This window comes from Hemitrygon akajei, chromosome 5 (genome assembly GCF_048418815.1).
Source record: "Hemitrygon akajei chromosome 5, sHemAka1.3, whole genome shotgun sequence".
Classification (NCBI taxonomy): Eukaryota; Metazoa; Chordata; class Chondrichthyes; order Myliobatiformes; family Dasyatidae; genus Hemitrygon; species Hemitrygon akajei.
Genome location: NC_133128.1, coordinates 65065718 through 65086178, shown reverse-complemented (window position 1 = coordinate 65086178; position 20461 = coordinate 65065718). Strand labels below are relative to the sequence as shown.

The 20461-nt window shown below is 40.1% G+C and overlaps 1 protein-coding gene across 1 annotated transcript; it reads left to right on the top strand.

Annotated features, from left to right (window-relative positions):
- The first annotated feature begins 7370 nt into the window (after positions 1 to 7370).
- nr0b1 (nuclear receptor subfamily 0, group B, member 1) lies at positions 7371 to 18331 on the top strand. Its single transcript, XM_073044574.1, has 2 exons — positions 7371 to 7972; positions 17593 to 18331. The coding sequence occupies exons 1-2, from the start codon at positions 7414 to 7416 to the stop codon at positions 17862 to 17864; spliced, it is 831 nt and encodes a 276-aa protein (XP_072900675.1). The 5' UTR covers positions 7371 to 7413; the 3' UTR covers positions 17865 to 18331.
- Positions 18332 to 20461: the final 2130 nt, after the last annotated feature.

Below are 20461 nucleotides of genomic sequence, written 5' to 3'. Positions count from 1 at the left end.
CCCACCCGTCCCCCCTCCCCCAAGGATGAGGACATACAGTGTATATTTTAATGTAAGTGTTGAATTTAATCATTGGATTTGCATAATTTCTTAAATTTTAACAATGGACTTGGGATAATATTGGTTTTAATCATCCAAGGGATATTGACACAGCGTGAATTCTTTGCTTTAGGGAGGATGGAAAAGTTTTCTGTGTCTCTAGCCTAACAGACATTCAGCATGCATTTTGTAACACATTGAATGAATGACTGTCAGGTCATTGACGATTTAAATTTTCTGAAACTTGCAGCATTGTGAAGTCTGTTAATGTCAATAGAATGTTTGTTGATACGTGGATTGTTAGCTAGATTCTTTCTTAACTCGGCCATATTGTTTATGTACTTTGAAAGCACAAGGTGTATAGTGTGTCTGGATGTGTCTAGACACGAGTGAATGAAATAACAATGAGTAACCATTAAAAATGTGAATGTCTGTCTGAATTAGGAATTATCATTTATATGTGCAAACTTTAGTGTACTTTGTAAACTCGAGGAATGTTGTGTCCAGACGTGAAAGAATGACGAACAAGAGATCAGAGTTTGTCTGTCTCTTGATGACTGTGCTTGTGTACACATTGGACTGCTTTCTGAGATTTACTTTCAATCAAGGCCAGAAATGGTGATCAGTGCCTTGGAGCCAGGGGTGGTTTCACGAGCGAGTCAGAATTCAGAGATCCCCCGACGACAGCAACAACCGAGTGGTGAAGGAACTGTCAGTCCAGGAGTCTTTGACTTGCTATTTTGTGTGGTTTATTTCTGCTTTCTATTTTATGATAATAAATTAGGCTAAGTTATTTTGTTGTGTTTGTACACTTATTGCCACGTCCCTTGGATACTCGAAGTGTTGGAACTGATTAACACAGACCATTACAGAAGGGCAGTGGTAAGACAGGAGAGCAGGGTGATTGAGGGGCTAAGAATGGATGTAAGATGAGTCCTGTCTTGGCCTGAAATGTCAGCTGTTTATTCATTTGCATAGGTGTTGCTTGACCTGCTGAGCTCCCCCAGCATTTTGTGTGTGTTGGGCTGGATTTCCAGCGTCTATAGGATCTCTTATGTTTATGATGTAAGATGACAGGCAAGCCATGTCTGGTAGGGAGGGGAACGGGGATGGAAACTGGAGACAGCTCAGCATTTAATCCCATCATTCCCACAATCCTGATCAAAAAGTTGCAGAACCTGGGCCTTTGTACCTCCCTTTGCAATTGGATCCTCGACTTCCTAACTGGAAAATCACTGTCTGTGTGGATTGGTGATAATATATGCTTCTCACTGACGATCAACTCTGGCGCACCTCAGGGGTGTGCTTAGCCCACTGCTTTACTCTCTGTATACATGTGACTGTGTGGCTAGGCATAGCTCAAATACCATCTACAAATTTGCTGATGATACAACCATTGTTGGTAGAATCTCAGAGGTGGTGACGAGAGGGCGTACAGGAGTGAGATATGCCAGCTAGTGGAGTGGTGTCACAGCAACAACCTGGCCCTCGATGTCAGTAAGATGACAGAGCTGATTGTGGACTTCCAGAAGGGTAAGACAAAGTAACACATACCAATCCTCAGAGGGATCAGAAGTGGAGAGAGTGAGCAGCTTCAAGTTCCTGGATGTCAAGATCTCTGAGGATCTAACCTGGTCCCAACATATTGATGCAGTTATAAAGAAGGCAAGACAGTGGCTATACTTCATTAGGAGCTTGAAGAGATTTGGCATGTCAACAAGTACATTCAAAAACTTCTATAGTTCTACCATGGAAAGCATTCTGACAGGTTGCATCAGTGCCTGGTATGGAGGGGCTACTGCACAGGACCGAAAGAAGCTACAGAGGGTTGTAAATTTAGTCAGTTTCATCTTGGGTACTAGCCTACAAAGCACCCAGGACATCTTTAGGGAGCGGTGTGTCAGAAAGGCAGCGTCCATTATTAAGGACCTCCAACACCCAGGCCACGCCCTTTTCTCATTGTTATCATCAGGTAGGAGGTACTGAAGCCTGAAGGCACACACTTGGCGATTCAGGAACAGCTTCTTCGTCTCTGCCATCCGATTTCTAAATGGACATTGAACCCCTGGACACTGGCTCATTTTTTCAAAGTACAGTATTTCTGTTTTTGCATGTTTTTAAATTTATTATTATTTTATTTATTATTTTTTCCTCTTCTGTTTATCTATTGCATTGAACTGCTGCTGCTAAGTTAACAAATTTCAGATCAAGTCCTGGTGATAATAAACCTGATTCTGATTCTGACAGTGGAAGGAGAATGATAGGTTTTTTTGTATGTTCCACTTTCTTACCTTGCTTTGCTTGAAGAAATTTCTCTGAAAATATTTTTTAATACTAAGTTTAAGATTCCAGTATCAAGAAAAGGTTCTCTCCTAATCTGGCATCAATTAAAGCTCTGCTGCCCGTCTCAGTTCACATTAAAATTGTATTACATATGCAATTTCTCACTATATATTAGAAAAGAACTATTCTGAAGGCACTTTGTGTATTCTGAGGTTATGAAAAATGCTTTATAAATAACCTTTTTTATCTGTCTCTAACACAGATAAAAGTTCCACAAGTGTGAAGCTAGTAGGTAAAAATAGGAAGTGAGTTTATTTGGTTGATGGTCCATTCTCATAATCATGGGACTCAGCAGTCTTTCATTTTGTCTGTCTTTATTTCTCTACTTTCTACTTCAGAATAATGCAAATTTACATATTTATATCTGATTGAGAGATACCACAGTGCTATAATTAGTTACAAACAATTAACTATTGAGTAATGTTTGTAGGATACAAATAACTAAAAATAGCTGAAACTATCATAAATATGTGCCTTTAATTATTTTAGCTGAGGGTGACACATAGTAATGTCCATCAGAAGACACACTTCTATTGCTGCAAAATATGCATAATTCCTCAAATAAGATAATTAAAACTAGAGGAAATACTTAAAATGGCAACAATTATTCCTTATATTTTAACCAGGGATCTTGAACTCTGATATTTTTAGACCTCTTTACAGTGCTAGCCTTTGTTCAGAGATATTTATTTTGTTACTGCTTCAAAATTCAGTCCCGACTAGAGCACAGAATCTAAACTAGCAGGAGTGCTAAGCTCTTGTTATCGCATTGTCAATTGAGTTGCTGATGTGATGGTTCAAACCTGCTCTATCAAGGAAATGTAAAGTCTCCCCTAAACTCACCACTAGTTGAAGAATAGTAGACTTCTTGAGTTCTTTTAGCAGATATCTATCCCTCAATCTACATCTAAAGAAGCTGATCTGGTCATTTTAGTGACTGCTAAATGTAACACTTAAAAGAGGTTTAGATATGTACATGAATGAGAGAGGTATGGGGGGTTATAATCAGTGTGCAGGGAGATGGGACTAGGCAGAAAAATCAGGCTGTCATGAATTAGATGGGCTGAAGGTCCTGATTTAGTGCTGTACTGCTGTATGACTCTTGTGTTACTTTGAGTGTTTGCTGTGTACAAATTGCTTGATTTGTTTTTTGACATTACAACAGAGCCCACATTTCAAAACTAGTTGTCGACTTCGTAGTGCTTTGAGATCTATGAGGTTCTAAATATTTAAAGCAATGGATAGCTCCGAGCAATTCCTAATTTTCAGTCTGGTGTAGGCAAAACAACCCAAACTGACCATTCTTAGTACAGACAAAAATGTATTACTTGACTCCAAAAAAAACCGATAAAACTCTAGTTAGGCCACACTTGGAGTAATGTGTCCAGTTCTGGTCGCCTCACTATAGGAAGGATGTGGAAGCATTGGAAAAGGTACAGAGGAGATTTCCCAGGATGCTGCCTGGTTTAGAGAGTATGGATTATGATCAGAGATTAAGGGAGCTAGGGCTTTACTCTTTGGAGAGAAGGAGGATGAGAGGAGACATGATAGAGGTGTACAAGATATTAAGAGGAATAGACAGAGTGGACAGCCAGCGCCTCTTCCCCAGGGCACCACTGCTCAGTAGAAGAGGACATGGCTTTAAGGTAAGGGGAGGGAAGTTCAAGGGGGATATTAGAGGAAGGTTTTTCACTCAGAGAGTGGTTGGTCTGTGGAATGCACTGCCTGAATCAGTGGTGGAGGCAGATACACTAGTGAAATTTAAGAGACTACTAAACAGGTATATGGAGGAATTTAAGGTGGGGGTTATATGGGAGGCAGAGTTTGAGGGTTGGCACAACATTGTGGGCCGAAGGGCCTGTAATGTGCTGTACTATTCTATGTTCTATGTTCCAGATAAAATAAATAGAAATAAATGTAATTAAGTTCAATAAACAGGCATCAAAGCACATAAAAAACAAGCAAAACACAGAATAGGGATGTCTAGATTTTTTAGAGATGCTATGCTAATCATTACAATTTGATAGTCTATAACATAATGTGTCATACGGTGTAACATACAAAATACTATCTTATATAGAGATTGTTATCATACTTTAGTAATAGTAAATGGTGTTGAATTGAATGTTTTAAAAATCCCGAAAAGATCATGGGAAGATGATGACCTAATCCCAGATCAGCACTGAGTTATCAGAAGCGCACAAGAAATTGGACTAGAGCCTTTGAATAGAAAGCCTTGTTGGTAATTGTAATGACAAATGCACAAGTAGAATACATTTTTGGATTCAAGGTTGTTTTTTTAACAGCATAGTGTTCTTCTGCACAATGTTTTCCTTAAATTTGATTGCTGTTCTGTTTATTACAAGCATTTCAATTGGTTTCATTAGCTTCATTAACTCATAATCAGGAATTACCAAGGATTAGAAATGCAAAGTGGAAAATGCAATAAGGAATTATTCAAATAAAAAAAAGCATCAAAGGGAGCAGAAGATAACTTTGGAAATATTTGGTTACTTTTTCAGTGAAAATATCAATTGATTTTTGAGAAGGAGCAGCAAAATCTGAGTCAAGGTCAGAACTAGAGCAGAGCTTTATGTTTTGCCTGACAATGGAAATTTTACAGAAAGGGATGTGTTTCTGCACTGATCACAGTATGGTTTCAAATTATTTTAAAATAAAATAAGAAATAACAGCTGAATCTCAGAAAATAAATAGAATGAAGAAATACTGAGCACAAAAATCAAAGAATAACTCCGGAAATAAGCATTCAGTGAAAGGATACATTTCTAGATGGAATTTATATAATATTACCTGAAACAAATTACTGAAGTTATATTATCTATAAAATCTGTGAAGATTAAGAATTTCAGGATGTATATTACATACATTTCTCTGCTATTAAATGGAAATATTGAACTACTGAAATAATTTTGTGATAAAGAAAAGTTACATTCTTGGGGGATAAAAAAAATCAAGGAATAGGCTGCATGTTGAGAAGGCAGGACTTGCAAGAAAAGTACATGTTTTTATTTAAAGGATTAAAAACTATTTTGGAATATAGAAATTAAATTCCAGATTTGTAACTGACTTCTGAGCAGCCTATTATGATAACATTATTACCTAAAAATGGCATAAAATTTGTAAGGCAACAGAAAGAAGCAAATACAGGTCAGGTATCAGAATGTAAACCATTGGGAAAACAGAACTTGTTATGGAAAGGTACACAGAATATTTCAAGGTCATGAAGAAAAGTCTACACAAGAAATTAAGTCTGACCAATTTATTGTAATTCTTTTAATAAGCAGGACTTGCCTTTTAGGTGTAGAATGTGTGGGAGGAATTCACTGATCACACATGACCTGTCCGAATAGGGTAAGAAGCTAAGTTTGATCCCATGTTCCCAGAATTCATTCATTCCACTAAAGACAACTGAATACTTGGATAGATTTTAAAGAAATTGGGATCACTAGGACTGGGGAAGAAATTGAAGATCAAGATAAGGGCAAGGCTAAATTTATATCTGGCATTCTGTTGTCTCCTGGCTTGATTTTGAGGAAAACATGGTTAATGTTTTCCACTCAAAAATATTAGAAACCTCAAAGTGAAAAACACTGCATTTTGGCAAGTCTGATCACCTGGCTGTACTTCTACTGGCATTCAGGCAAAGACTGAGCACCACAACACCACTGGTGAGGACCATGGTCAAATGAGGCAGAGGAGCACTTACAGGGTGGACTGGACCATGTTGAGGGATTCATCTTCGGATCTGGACGAATATGCCACCTACTTCATCGAGACACCTGTGGATGAGTATTTGCTTTCAAGAACATACCGGAAATACCCAAACCATACTGAAGTTCACAATCTGCTGAGAGATAGATCTGTGGTGTTCAAGAACAGTTATCCAGAACAGTAGAAGTCCAGGTATGACCTATGGAAGGCTATCTTAGAAGCAAACAACCCAATTCTGAGTGAAGTTAGAGCTGGAATCAGATGTACACCAGCCATGTCAAGTTTTGCAGGCCATTACTTCTTATAAGTCAAAACCTAACTTCATAAATGGCTGTGGTGATTTGAATGCATTGAACGGGAGAATAAAACTGCACCTGTGTGAATCCCTGCAGTATCTGGTGACCCTTTGATACCTGTCTCACAGGATGACATCAGAACACCTTTGAGGTGAATGAACTCTCACAAGGCAACGGGACCAGATGGTGACACCGCTGTTATTGGCAGAATCGCAGATGGTTACGAGGAGGTGTGCAGGAGTGAGATAGTAGTTGAGTGGTGTCGTAACAACAACCTTGCAATCAATGTCTGTAAGACCAAGGAATTGATTGTGGACTTCAGGAAGGGGAAGTTGGAAGGACACACATCAGTCCTCAGCAAGCGTTCAGCAGTGGAAAGAGTGAGCAGCTTCAAGTTGCTGGGTGTCAGCATCTCTGAAGATCTATCCTGGGCAAAGGGAAGAGGTGGAAGCAAACATGAGAACTTAGTTTCAGACAGACTGTGAACAATCATGGAATAGAGGTATACAAACTATGTGCAGGCAGACAGGATTAGTTTAGACTGGCATCAAATTAGCACAGACATAATGGGCTGAAGGGCCTGTTTCTGCGCTGTACTGTTCTCCGTTCTATTTTCATTAGGTCAATCTCACTAAACTGTGCGCAGGAAAGTCTGAGTCACATTGATTATGTTATGCGTGCAGTGGTCAAATATCAGTTGTCTGTTTCCAGACGGTGCAGCGAACTCTTGCACAGTTCGATCCTGAAGGATGCATCTGGGTATGCACAGTCTGATCCCAGTAAGGACAGCTAGGTAAGCGCAGTCGGATCCCGGCAGATAAGGCTGAATGAGCACAGTCTGATCCCAGAAGTTGAGGCTGGGTGCGCACCGAGTGCATTGCGCCTGACAGTGGGCGCCCTCTATCGCTCCAGCCGCTCGCAGTGGGTGGGAACCCAGGCTGGACTCATTTATAAATGAGCCCGCAGCCTCGGAGCCCTCGCTGTGTGCCGGAACGCGGCCGCGATGTCTTCAGCCCGCGCCCACGTGTGTCAGTGCAAGAACGGCAGTGGTCTGAGCAGCATCCTGTACAAGCTCCTGAAGAACGAGGGTCAGGAGCTGCCGCAAGGGCACCTGTCGCCTACTGCTCCGTCTGCAGTCGCGGGCAAGCTATGTGCCTGCAGCGCCAGACGGACAGTGGTGCTCAAGTGCCCTCACATTACCTGTGCCGAAGCTTCTGCGGTGCTGGCCAAGACACTGACATTTATAAAGAACGTGCCCTGTTTCCAGGCGTTGCCCAGTGCCGACCAGCTCACCTTGCTGAGGAGGGGCTGGGCGCCCCTCCTCGTTCTGGGACTGGCACAGGACAAAGTCGATTTCGAAACTGTGGAAACCAACGAGGCGAGTATTCTACACATGATTTTAACCAACGGACCTGCGAACAGCCACAAAGAGAGCGGCGAAAATCACTCACCGTCAGCGGCTGAGATCCAGACCATCAAAAGGTTTCTGATGAAGTGTTGGAGCCTGGACATCAGCCCCAAAGAATATGCTTACCTGAAAGGGACCCTTCTGTTTAATCCAGGTCAGTACTTCTGTAAATGAATACAGAGGAAATGGGAAATGCTTTGTGATCTTGCAAACTCCAATGAATCACTGAGACCAGTGGGATTAATATTGGCAGTGTAATCTCTTGCTCTGTTTCCCTTCAGCCCATTCAGACTCTAGTTGTAGGACCAGCAATTTTGACAGGGTAGTACTCTTTAATTATCACCCTAGTATGTGTGTGTCAAGTGTCCAGAGAGACTTTGGAACTCATTGTCTTCTGTATCAGACTACAATTGAGCCGAATCTGAAACTTCAGTTTTGTTTAAAATGTATTCCGGTGGCCCTTAACTCAAAAAATTATTCTGGAATAGAACAAAAACGTTAAATGCTGTGTATGCTCCTAAATTAGCTTTCAGTTGTTTACAGGAATCCTGGGAGAGAGGTTCTGCATATCTATGCCCCGATGATGTGTCAGTATTTACCAAGGACACCACAGGTAGCCCACGGTACTTAGTATATCGGAAAGGCTCTGAGGTTGAATGATCACATTGAGAGTCCTTGATGTAAACAGAAATTGATTATCCAGCTACTAGTCTTTGACTTCATAACTACAATGGGAATGTGACATGAAGTACCAATATTGTGCTCTGAAACAAAATAAATAAATGTGATTTGCATCACCAAAGAATTCTCTATACTTCCATTGCGGCTGTAAACCTCTTCTCAAATCTCAGTGGATATTTCTGTATGACTACTGCTTGATTTTAATCTGGCTGCTCAGATGTTACATACTCCGAATGTATCTGTTACTCATTCAAACTTCTTTACCTTTCCTCCTTCAGGAAAACAAAATTAGCCCATTTGGAAAACATCTCTTATTAGCACTTCTGAGACTAGGTATTCGGTAGTGATATCATAAGTCTAAAAGTTCAAAGTAAAATTTATTATCGGAGAACATGCATGTCGCCACAAACAACCCTGAGATTCTTTTTCTGTGTCCATACTTAGCAAATCTATAGACCAGTAACTGTATACAGGATCTGTAAATTGGAAATAAACTGTGCAAATGTAGATAATAAATAAATAATAGCAATAAATAATGAACATGAAATAATAAGGGTCCTTAAATGAGTATAGTTACTCTCTTCTGTTCAAGAGCCTGATGGTTAAGGGCTCTTTTCCACGAATGCTGCCTGGCGTGCTGAGTTCCTCCAGTGTTTTGTGTGTGTTGCTTGGATTTCCAGCATCTGCAGATTTTCTCTTGTTTGTTAAGGGGTAGTAACTGCTCTTGAACCTGGTGGTGTGAGTCCTGAGGCACCTGTACCTTTTAAATTCAGAGGAGTTTGTTCATTCATCTGTGTTTGGATTGTCTTCCAGCTGCTCAAGTCCTTTTCAATATTTAGTAATTCAAAGGAGTTCTCACAATAATAGTCTATCCAAGGTGGCATTATTGGTGGCTAAGCCATTTGATTCATGTACTGATGAAGATCTCAGCCTGAAATGTTGACTGATTATTCATTTCAATAGATGCTGCCTGACATGTTGAGTTCCTCCAGCATTTTGTATTGCTTGATTCGGTACCTGCCTTCTTTATTAATACTGTACACTGTAGATATGGTACACACCACTGGCAGACTGCCTGGCAGTAACAAGATGAATGATTGGAGCTCACTCTTCAATTTACAAAGTCCAGAGCCTCAATGTCAGGAGAACATCTTCACTTCAAATAAAAAAGGAAGATTTTGGATTTCTGAAATTAAACAGAAAACCATTGGTTACACACACAAAGTGCTGGAGGAACTGAGCAGGTCAGGCAGCATCTATGCAGGGGTATAAAGAGTTAACGTTTTGGAATGAGAACTTTCATCAGAACTGGAAAGGAACAAGGAAGAAGCCACAATAAGAAGGTAGGTGGGTGGGCGAAGGGGGATGAGGTAAGAGGCTAAGAAATGAATATGTTGGAAACACTCAGCAGGTCAGCTGACGTGCATGGAAAGAAAACCAGAGTGAATGTTTCTGTCCAAAGACTGTTCAATCTAGTGTGCTATTGTTATAATAATCCCTTTTATTATTTATTATTACTATTCCTTTCTCCATTTTGTTGTCTGGCCTGCTGAATGTTACCAGCATTTTCAATCTTTGCAAGTTTCCCATCATTTAAAACATCGTCCTTACTTGGAAATATCATTATTTTAACAGTTGCTGGGTAATAGGGAAATAAGTGATGGAATGGGACCAAGGGTATTAATCTGAGAGACAGCATACACTTAGTAGGCCAAATGGCCTCCAGTAATGTCACAATAAAATTTTAAAAAATATATGAGTTGAGATAAAGAATCTCCTTTAATTCCTTATAGTAGGCAATATATCTTACGAACAGACATAGAACCATTACCAGACATAATTTTTTGGTGAGTGATTAAAAGTCACAGGCCAGAACTGGAGAAGGACAAGTAGTCCAGAAGGTTTCAAGGCTGGGGGCAGTAGCAGAGTTGGGGAGAAATGAGATAACTGAAGGATGGAAAAACAAGTCTCAGAATTTTAAAGTAGCATGCAATGATTAACCACAAATAGGGACCACATGAGATTTAACACACAGTCAGGCAGAAGATGTCCTCAAGCTTCTGGTGGTTAGAACAAGTTACAAGTGTGAAATTAGCAATTAATACTCTCACTCAATATCAGCAAGACCAAGGAGTTGATTATCAACTTCAGGAGGAGGAAACCAGAAGTCACTGGAGGATCAGAGGTTGGTGAGGATCAGCTAATTTAAATTCTTCAGTGATACCATTTTGGAGGACCTGTCCTGGGCCCAGCGTATAAGTGCCATTACAAAGAAAGCAAACCTCTATTTCCTTAGTTTCTCAAGATTCAGCATGATACTTAAACCATTGACAAACTTCTATAGGTGTGTGCTAGAGAGTACACAGTATTGACTAGCTGCATCACAGCCTGGTATGGAAACATCAATGACCTTGAACAGAAAATTGTACCAAAAGTCATGGATACGGCCCAGTCCATCACTGGTAAAGCCCTCCCAACCACTGAGCACATCCACATGATGTGTTGTCACAGGAACGCAGGTTATTGTCACATCATCAGGGATCCCCACCACCCAGGTCATTCACATTGTTGCTACCAGAAGGAAGAAGATAAAGGAACCTCAAGACTCACACCACTAGGTTGAGGAACAGTTATTAACCCTCAGTCATCAGGCTCTGAATCAAAGGGAATAACTTCACTCTACTTCACTTGCCCCAGCATTGAAATGTTCTCACAACCTATGGACTCACTTTCAAGGACTCATCATCTCATTTTTTCAATATTTGTTGCTCATTTATTTATTATTATTATTTCTTTCTTTTTTATTTGCACAATTTGTTGTCTTTTGCACACTGGTTGAAAACCCACATTGGTGCAGTCTTACACTGACTATTATGGTTATTTTTCTATTGTGGATTTACTGAGTATACTCAGAAGAAAATGAAGTTTGTAAATGGTGACATATATGTACTTCAATAATAAATTTACATTGAACTTTGACATTTGAACTTTAATACCTTATCAGTACAGAGAAAGTGATGGTAAATATGTACATCAATTAAAATTTAAGATTCAAGAATGTTTAATGTCATTTCTTGTACACAAGTGTAAAGGATAAGTAAATAATTGTTACTCCAGATCTGATGCAGCTTAAAAGAAACACAAAAAGGTAAAGAACAATGTTATAAAAAAAGACACTTGCATCATACACCAAGGTGCTCCCTCCAGTTACCTGATGAGGTAACCATAGCCTTTGACCAGGAGCTGATGTCATCAGGTGGTGCCCAACCTTCATGGAGTGTTTCGACCCTTAACCACTACACTCTCCAGTTGGCAGGTCAGCAGTAGTGGCCAAGTCACTGGCCATCTGCTCCTGGCTTCCAGCTCAAGTCCTTTCACCTGCTCCATACCTAGCAAGAGGCTCCTTCTGCTTCCTCCTCCATCCTGTAAGCTGCTTGGTTCTTGTTCTTTTCATCAAGGCTGAGTGCAGACAGAAATCTTCATGCTGACCTTGCTGGGAACCTTCTACAACCAATCTTCATGGGGAACAGCCACACCTGCCATCCTTTGTCCCTACACTCCTGGACTAAGGACTGGTATTTCAGGGCCTTCCTCTTGTGAGTTTCCTTGCATCCTTCCTCCCATGGTACTGTGAGCTCCACCAGGGTGATTTTCTTGACTTTGGTGGACCATAGTATGATGTCTGGTCGAAGTGTGGTTTGCACCACATCTGGGGACTGCAGATTTCTCTCTACATTGACCCTCATTTCCCATGCTTTGGCAGTTTGCGGCATATTGGACTCAGGTCTCTTTGATATGACTGGCATGGCCCTCTCCTTGGTGAAAATGACTGCCCTGTTTGTCCCTCTGCCAGCTGCTCTCTTTTTACACCTCCTCTTCTCTAGTGTGTCAGCAAGGGGCAGGAGGACCTTGTGGTGGTGCCACCTATATCATCCTGTGTTAGAACCTTTTTGCATCCTGACAGTATGTGTGCTAGTGAACCCCACTGACCACAAAGCTCGCAGTTAGGGTCCTCTCTCAGCCCATGTGTGTGGCTGTGATTGTGTAGGGAGAGTGCCATACACGGAGCGCAGAAGAGCTCCAATCTCCAAAGCTCTAAATAAGTGATCTTTTGCTTGGGAAGATCCCATTTCATCCAGACTCCCTGTGTCCCCAACTCTACTGCCTTCGATACTCATGTTTCGTCCTCACAGTTCCATATTCTGCCTGGACCACGTCATGCCTGTTCCTTGCACTAGGAAGAGTGCAGGGTTGAGGCTTTGTCATCCCAGGCGTGGGTTGCTGATGATGTCTCTCAATTGCAGGGTGCTCACTGCCTGGTCTGTGTTCGAGTTGGCAGCCCACTTTCAGTTGCCTTTGTTGTGACTCTTACTTGGTCTATTAGCTTCTCATTGGAGCCTCTCAGTGTTAACACAACTCTACAGTTTTCCAGAATCCCCAGCCACCTCCGCAGGTGCTTGTTGACTTTCCTTTTGATGCCTTCTACAGAGGTCATGGGGAACTTGTACACTGTGAAAAGCCCGAGCAGCCTCGTTGGAAGACCATGTTGATACAACTGTGTCTTAAATTTACCAGAGAATCCGGTTTTGTCGATCTTCTTCAGCCAGTCTTCAGTCTGTTGTGCATTATCGGTGATGTTGGTGTTGTCCGTTATTGCTGAATTAAACTACTTTCCAAGTCACATTACTGGGTGTCCTCTATGGATGGGATGACTTCTCACTGTACTTGAAGACTAAACTTGCTGGTAACCTTGCCCTTTTTGATCACCATGCATCAAGCTTTGAAGGTCATCCTAGCCCAGGTAGCTACATTGCCCAAGGTTCCCAATACCCATCTTGCTTGGACATGGGTTACAGTGGTCCATGAACTCCTGTGTTACAGGTTGTCAGATGCCGGGCTTCAACATTGGGCCTCGGGTTATGTCTGCTGCTGCTGATAGGAGGAAGTTCATACCTGTGACAAAAAAAAATAGGGGAGATGGTACAGCTGGTTGGAATCCATTTTTGGAGGTATTGCAACCTGGTTGTAAAGTGGGCTGAAGTGACGCCTAGCTTGAATCCTCCTGGGTAGCTGGTGATCATGTCTCGCTTTACTGGTGGGATCTGGCAGTGGTCCGGGACGTGTGGAATTGATCCATAGGCATTGGCTAGGTTTTATCAGACAACTGTTAGCTCTCCTTTGCCTGGCCTCGCAGATCAATTGGCTGATTATTCAGGTGTGTTCAAGGCACCCAGAAAAACCGGGGGATGCCACCTTTCTGAATGAATGTGTTGATATAGTGGTTCTCCATTAAGTGGGTAAATATAAACACAAGTTAGGTTATATACGTAGGTTGATTGTATGTTGATATAATGATGCTTGGTTGTACATAAGGTGACTGACAGGAAACAATAAAGTAGTGGTGGTGGTGTTGATCAGCCTTACTGCTTGGGGAAAGTAACTGTTTTTGAGTCTAGTGATCCTAGTGTGGATGTTTTGTATTCTCCTCCCCGATGGAGCGGGACAGATGGAGCGTGTGTAGGATGGGTAAGATCCTTCTTAATGTTACTGGCCCTTTTCCGGCATCTTTCCATATAGATGTCCTGGATAGCAGGTGGGCTGTTGCTGGAGGTTTGCTGGGCAGTTTTGACTAACTGTTATAGAGCCTTCCTGTCTGTCGCAGTGCAGTTTCCACACCGAGTAGTGATGCGGCTTGTCCGGGTGCTTTCTACTGAGCATCTGTAGGATGACGTGAGTGTGGATGTGTAAAGTTCAGCTCGCTTCAGCCTCCTCAGAAACAAGAGACATTGATGAGCTTTTGTGACTCTGCAGGATGTGTTCTGACACCATGAGAAGTTGTGTGTGATAAGCACTGTCACGAGTTTCTGTGCCACCGATATAAAGGGGTGTGAGAGTGGTGTTGAGTGGAGTTTTCTTGAAGGTTATAACCATCTCCTTTGTCTTGTTGACATTAATGAAGAGGTTTTTTTGGCTGGCACCAGGCCTCGAGTTCTTCCCCCTTCTCTCAGTAGGCTGTCTCATCACTGTTGATGATGAGCCCCACCACTGTTGTGTCATCAGCAAACTTGACAATGTAATTGTTCGGGTGTTTGGCTGTGCAGTCATTTGTGAGCAAAGTGTACAGCAATGGGTTCAGCAATTAAATTACTGGTTTAATATTTAGAACAACAGGAAGACTCTGACATTGAATTGAAAATGTTTCTGTTCAAAGACTCTTCCACTTTCTGTGTTATTATTACAATCCTTTCATTAGTTTATTACTATAATAAAATAATAATCTGTGTCCTGATGAAGGGTCTTGGCCCAAGATTTCAATGGTTTATTCCTCTCCATAGATGCTCCCTGACCTTCTGCGGTCCTGCAGCACTTGTATGTGTTGTTGATGTTAATGATGTTGCTCCTCAGAACTTGAGTCTTTATCCAGTGATCACTTCAGAGGTGTGGCTCACGGAAACTTCAAAGATAACGGCTGCATAGTTGAGAGTTCAGGCAGCAAAATAACAGAGGTAGGGGGTGTACCTGTGGTGAGACGAGATGATTGTTTTGGTAGCGAAGATATATAGTCTAAATCTTACTCAAAGGTCTATGTAACATCAGAAATGATAATCATCTGGTTCAATTCCATACATTCACAGAGATAATGCAAATGAATCAATTTGAGTGTTTGCTGTCAGGAAAAAACACTTTTAATTTCCAAGTTACTGTAGGTTGATTTGGTATCTAAAACCTCTTCCAATAAAAATATATCAATTTTAGTTTTAGAATTTCTGTCACCCTTTTTACTCAATGGATCTCTTCTGAGCAGACATCTTTTGAACAGACTTTCTGGCAATAACATTAACAGGTGCAGCTTTTGAACGTTGACAGTGAAATGAGGGGCAAGTACAAAGCTGCCTGTATCAATCAAGGTGGTTTCAGGTGTCTGTGCTGTGACTAACTGGGGTCATCATGTCCCCAACAGTTCCCAAGTGCACATTTCTGATTTTTGATGCACACATTATTTTTAAATGACTATCTAGTTGTAAGTTCAGAATGGTTCTATTGGTGAGCAGACTCATCGTATTTCATGGGGTTAAGGCACAGAAAGGAGCCATTGTTCTCGCTGTTGAGTAGGATCTCCTGTTTCAGTCTCATTCCCTTCCTTTTGCTCCATCTTTTGCAATAAAATTCTTCTCCTGTTTTATTTTAAATGATGCTATAAAGTTTGGGTCAGTGAGCTTGTGGTAACCAATAGAGTGGTAATCTCTCTGGGAAAAATGTCCATTAAGTTCCCCCTTTGTTCTTCTTGTAGAAGATTATGATTTTGTCCAAATTTCCAGCCACTGGAAACATTTATCTTTTCATCATTTTGAAAACCTCAAATGGGCACTGCCTTATTAGTGTTTTTTCTTCTGATAGAAAAGTCTATAATTATTCAGTTCTTTCACATCAATAATAACTTCTCATTACTGGTATCGTCTGGTGATTTTTTTTATTGTATCCATTCAATACCACTGGTGTCCTTTATTTATGACTTGCTTAGAATTGTATGCTCCACCTGTGTGCCAACCAATGTATTAAACAAACTCAGTCTTACTTTCCTGGTTTTATAGTCAATGTCCCAAGAAGAAAAACAAATCTGAATACCTTGTGTTTTCACATGTGCTTCATATTCAGTCCTTGCCCACGACGTCCCTAAATCCTGAGAAGTGAAAAGAAACTTACTGTTTATTCTTGCTTGTCATTCAAATCTTGCACAGATTCCAATCCAATAAGGACATTGTTGCTTGATATAATTTCCAATTTAGCCAGTGATTAATCCATAATTGTGTATATGACGTGCGCTGCATGTTCAACTCTCTGGACTGGTGTCAGATATTATGAGATTCCAAACTAAATGAGAACAACCACTATGTACTTTATACTTAATGCCAGGGTGTTCCTTTTAAACTAATTTATATTGCGGTCTGAAAACAATTCCTCAAGTCACACGTCACAATGCAACTATAGGGTTTACCACTTAGAAAGAGACATTCAACCTTGATGTACCTGTACAGATTAATGGCCAGAATTAAATCTTGTACCCTGATGACTTCATTCTCTTTTCTCTACCTTAAGTACTGATTCACCTTTCTCTTAAAAAGTGAAATAGTTGTTGTCTTATCCTTTTATCCCAGCAGCAAGCATTGTCTGTTCTCCTTCTTCACATTTTTAGTGACAACAGAGGTTCATATTTGCTCATATCTAATCTCTGTGAACAAAGGACATACCTCTTCTCCATTTATTCTATTAATACTCATTGAATGGTAAATAACTATTAAACTTCCTTTATTCTCTTTTTTCCAATATCTGCACTTAATCTGTTACAGTTGAGGCTTGTTTTTATAATATGCAGCCGGGCATTATTGAATGCATTGTTTAACTGTTAAAGTGATAATGATGACACGTATTTCCAGTTTTACTGGTGACATAGATCATGTGACCCACTGAATCTATACCAGAGTATTTCAGACTCAATCCCTCAAGATTTGGACATAACCTCAACATCCGGGAGAGTAGATTTAGGATGAACAATTAGGAGGAACTGCTTTTCGCAGAGAGTGGTGATGTGGAATTCTCTGACCAATGAAGCAGTGGAGGCTACGTCAGTAAATATATTTAAGACAAGGTTGGATAGATTTTTGCATAGTAGAGGAATGAAGGGTTGCGGGGAAAAGGCAGGTAGATGGAGATGAATCCATGGTGAGATCAGCCATGATATTATTGAATGGTGGAACAGGCTTGATGGGCCAAATGGCCTCCTGCTCCTGTTCTTATGTCTCACTACCCTCTCTATTTCCCTGCAACCTGTTCTCTCACAGGTGCCCATTAATGCCTTTTTGATTCTACCACCAGCTAATTACAATCAATGAAATGTATGGTGTCCAGTAAACTGACCAAGCAACATATCTTTGGGATAATACTAGTGTTGTTATTTAAATCTGGGATCTCCTTATTGCAACAAATATGAAACTGTTGAATCGGATATTTACTTTCGGTCGAGTCTGTTGAAAGTTTATGTTGGTTAACGCTAACCCAAATTGCACGTTGACATTTTGCAATTTTCATTTTCAGAGCTTCCAGGACTACACTATGTCGAGTACATTCAGAGTCTTCAGCAAGAGGCACATCAAGCTCTCAAAGAATACGTGAAAAGCATTTACAAAGATGATCAGAGTCGCTTTTTCAACCTCATCATTACACTTTCTATGCTTCGCTACATTAGTGCAGGTGTCATTGCTGAACTGTTTTTCAGACCTATTGGTAATGTCGATATAGATGGCAAGTTGCTTGACATGCTGTGTGTTGACAGCAAAGTTCAAGCTACTAAGCAAATCAGTACATAGTAAATGCTGAGTTGCTTGATAAAAGACCATGTAAATTATTTGTGTTTTTTGCAAAAGGTATTTTTGTAAATTATATTGTAGATTGGTATTCTTGCACTTAATTTGATTTGCTATAAATAAATCCAGCAGGTATGACATCTATTGAAATTGATTGAGCTCTTGTAGACTTGCTTAACTTTTAGTTGTGACAAGGCTATTTCTTTCTATCAATACAGGAATATGTGATGTTTTGTAATATTACTTTCCCAGCTCCTGGTTATTTTCTGTAGCTATTATCTATCTTATAGGCAGTTCAACAATCCTCGACCGTGATCTTGATCCTTCATTTCTGAATCTCACGAATGAAGTTATTGTGTAAGAGGATAATGGACAGCTGTCAGAGAATAACCTGGTGTTCTTCCAGCTGTTTGATTCATCATTTTCCATACACTAAAGAATAACTACACTATAGATGTATTTTATGACCTTGAGGTGTGCAAAGTCAGTTACATAGATTTTAAAATATGGAAACAGACCAGGCATGCCATTTGGTTCATGTTGGTAACAAGGGCTGAATTCATTTAATCCTATTACCACATAAATTTCCATGCCTCACTAACTTTTAAATTGCAGATTGTGTTGTTTTGAGAAACACACCACTTTCATTGTAGAATGTGCAATTCAGAGTGCATCAAACCAAATTGTATTAATTTGTATTTTCTATGCATTGTCTGGAAAGAAAATCTGACCACAATAGAAAGAAAGTAGGGGAATTAAGGGTTATGGGGAAAAGGCAGGTAGGTGGAGATGAGTCCATGGTCAGATCTGCCATGATCTTATTGAATGGCGGAGCAGGCTCGATGGGCCTGCTCCTATTTCATATGTTCATAATGTTCTTAAAACCTTAATCATCTCTGAATGGAACATTCAAATTTATTTTATATTCATCGGAATATCAAGGTTTTAACCTAAAATAGAACATCTTAATCAAAACTGAAGTCCTAACATTGAGGTGCTCCATCCAACACTAAACTTCCAAAGATTAAATTATGTCATTCAATCACATTGCATCTTTGACCTTCTGTTTCACAGGGATAGTTCTGGATTTCATATGATAGCAGAAACTACACACTGGTAAATTTGCAGCTCGTTATCTCTTACCATATTTATTTGATTCTAAGACTTGGTAAAAGTCATATTCGAGTAGGAGACCCACACGCAGTTAACAAAAATCAGCTTTGCAATGATAATTACCATTTTATGACTAAGGTGTCTACATTATAAAAAGGAAGTCATTTGAGCTATTTTTCATGTCCCACTCATTTGATAGAATGATCCAGAACTAATCTATCTGGCCAGCTTGTATCCTGTACCTCATTATTTTACTTTACTTTGAATATTTTCCTTTTTTGATTAATCCATCCAATAGTCTTTGCCTCAGAAATTACTCCAGGTAAAACATCTCCACAGCCCTGTGTTCAAAATCATTTCTCCAAAGCACTAACTCTAATTCTCTGCAAATGCACTGACCGCACAGAAAAATAACCAATATCCTTTACAGTCTATGCTAAGAAAATTCTCAATGTGTACATTAATATTAAATAAATATTTACTTAGACTTCTCTGCACTAGTAAGAATAATCTGCAGATCTTTCATATAATTATAATTTTCCATCTTTTGAAACACCCTAACAAAAAGGACATGTTTTTCTTTTGTTTCAACGACTTTACTTTCCATGTCTCCCTTCAGTACCTGAGGGCCGCCACGTTTACATCCCACAATTCCTCTCCCTCCACACGTGTGCATACACTTGCATAACAGGGAGATTGCGCATGTGTACTAAATATTTACATAGTCCAAATGAACAGAACTCAACAATCTCCCATCATTTTTATGTATATATTAAAAATAAAGTATGAAAAAAAATTAAGTCAATTCAAATGTCCATTAGGATATGGGATTAGTTCTAATGTTTGAAGTTAGTACAATTCTTAAGGTAATAAATGTCTTCACTAAGTACCTTTAACAGCACAAGAGCTGGAGCTGCTTTCTTAGTGAGACGGTCAGCTATTTTTTCCTTTGTAGTTGACCATAGCACATGATGAATTTTCTGTGCTTGGACAAGTTCTTTGATGCTGCTTATCTCTAGGCGAAGCCTCTTCTCCGTAACTGCCTTGGTGGATTCGATGGCATTAACCAAAGAGTAGTTGGCTGTGACATGTTACTTGTAGACTGTCCTTCCTTGGGTCATGATGGAAAATCTCAGAATAGAGTGTGGCCAGAAAAACCGCATTGTCAATACCTTCAGACATTACAAGCGTTTCTCCTGCCAGTGTACTCTGTACAACTCTTTGGATCCTTTTTGACTACCGATAGAGAGGTGAAAATCTTCCCTCTTCTCCCATCAGTTAGAATAAAATGTCCCCTTGAGTACCTCCATCAGGAAGATTTCCAAGTGAAGCATCACTGAAGACAATGAACTATCTTTACCAAGCTGTTGAAACTTTAAGACTACTTTTTCTGATTGAATTCTGTGCACTATTTTGTTTGCCTAATGTAAAGTTTGTACTGTGGCATTTTTCGTGCTGGATGCCAAGTTGCAGGCATCAAACATGAT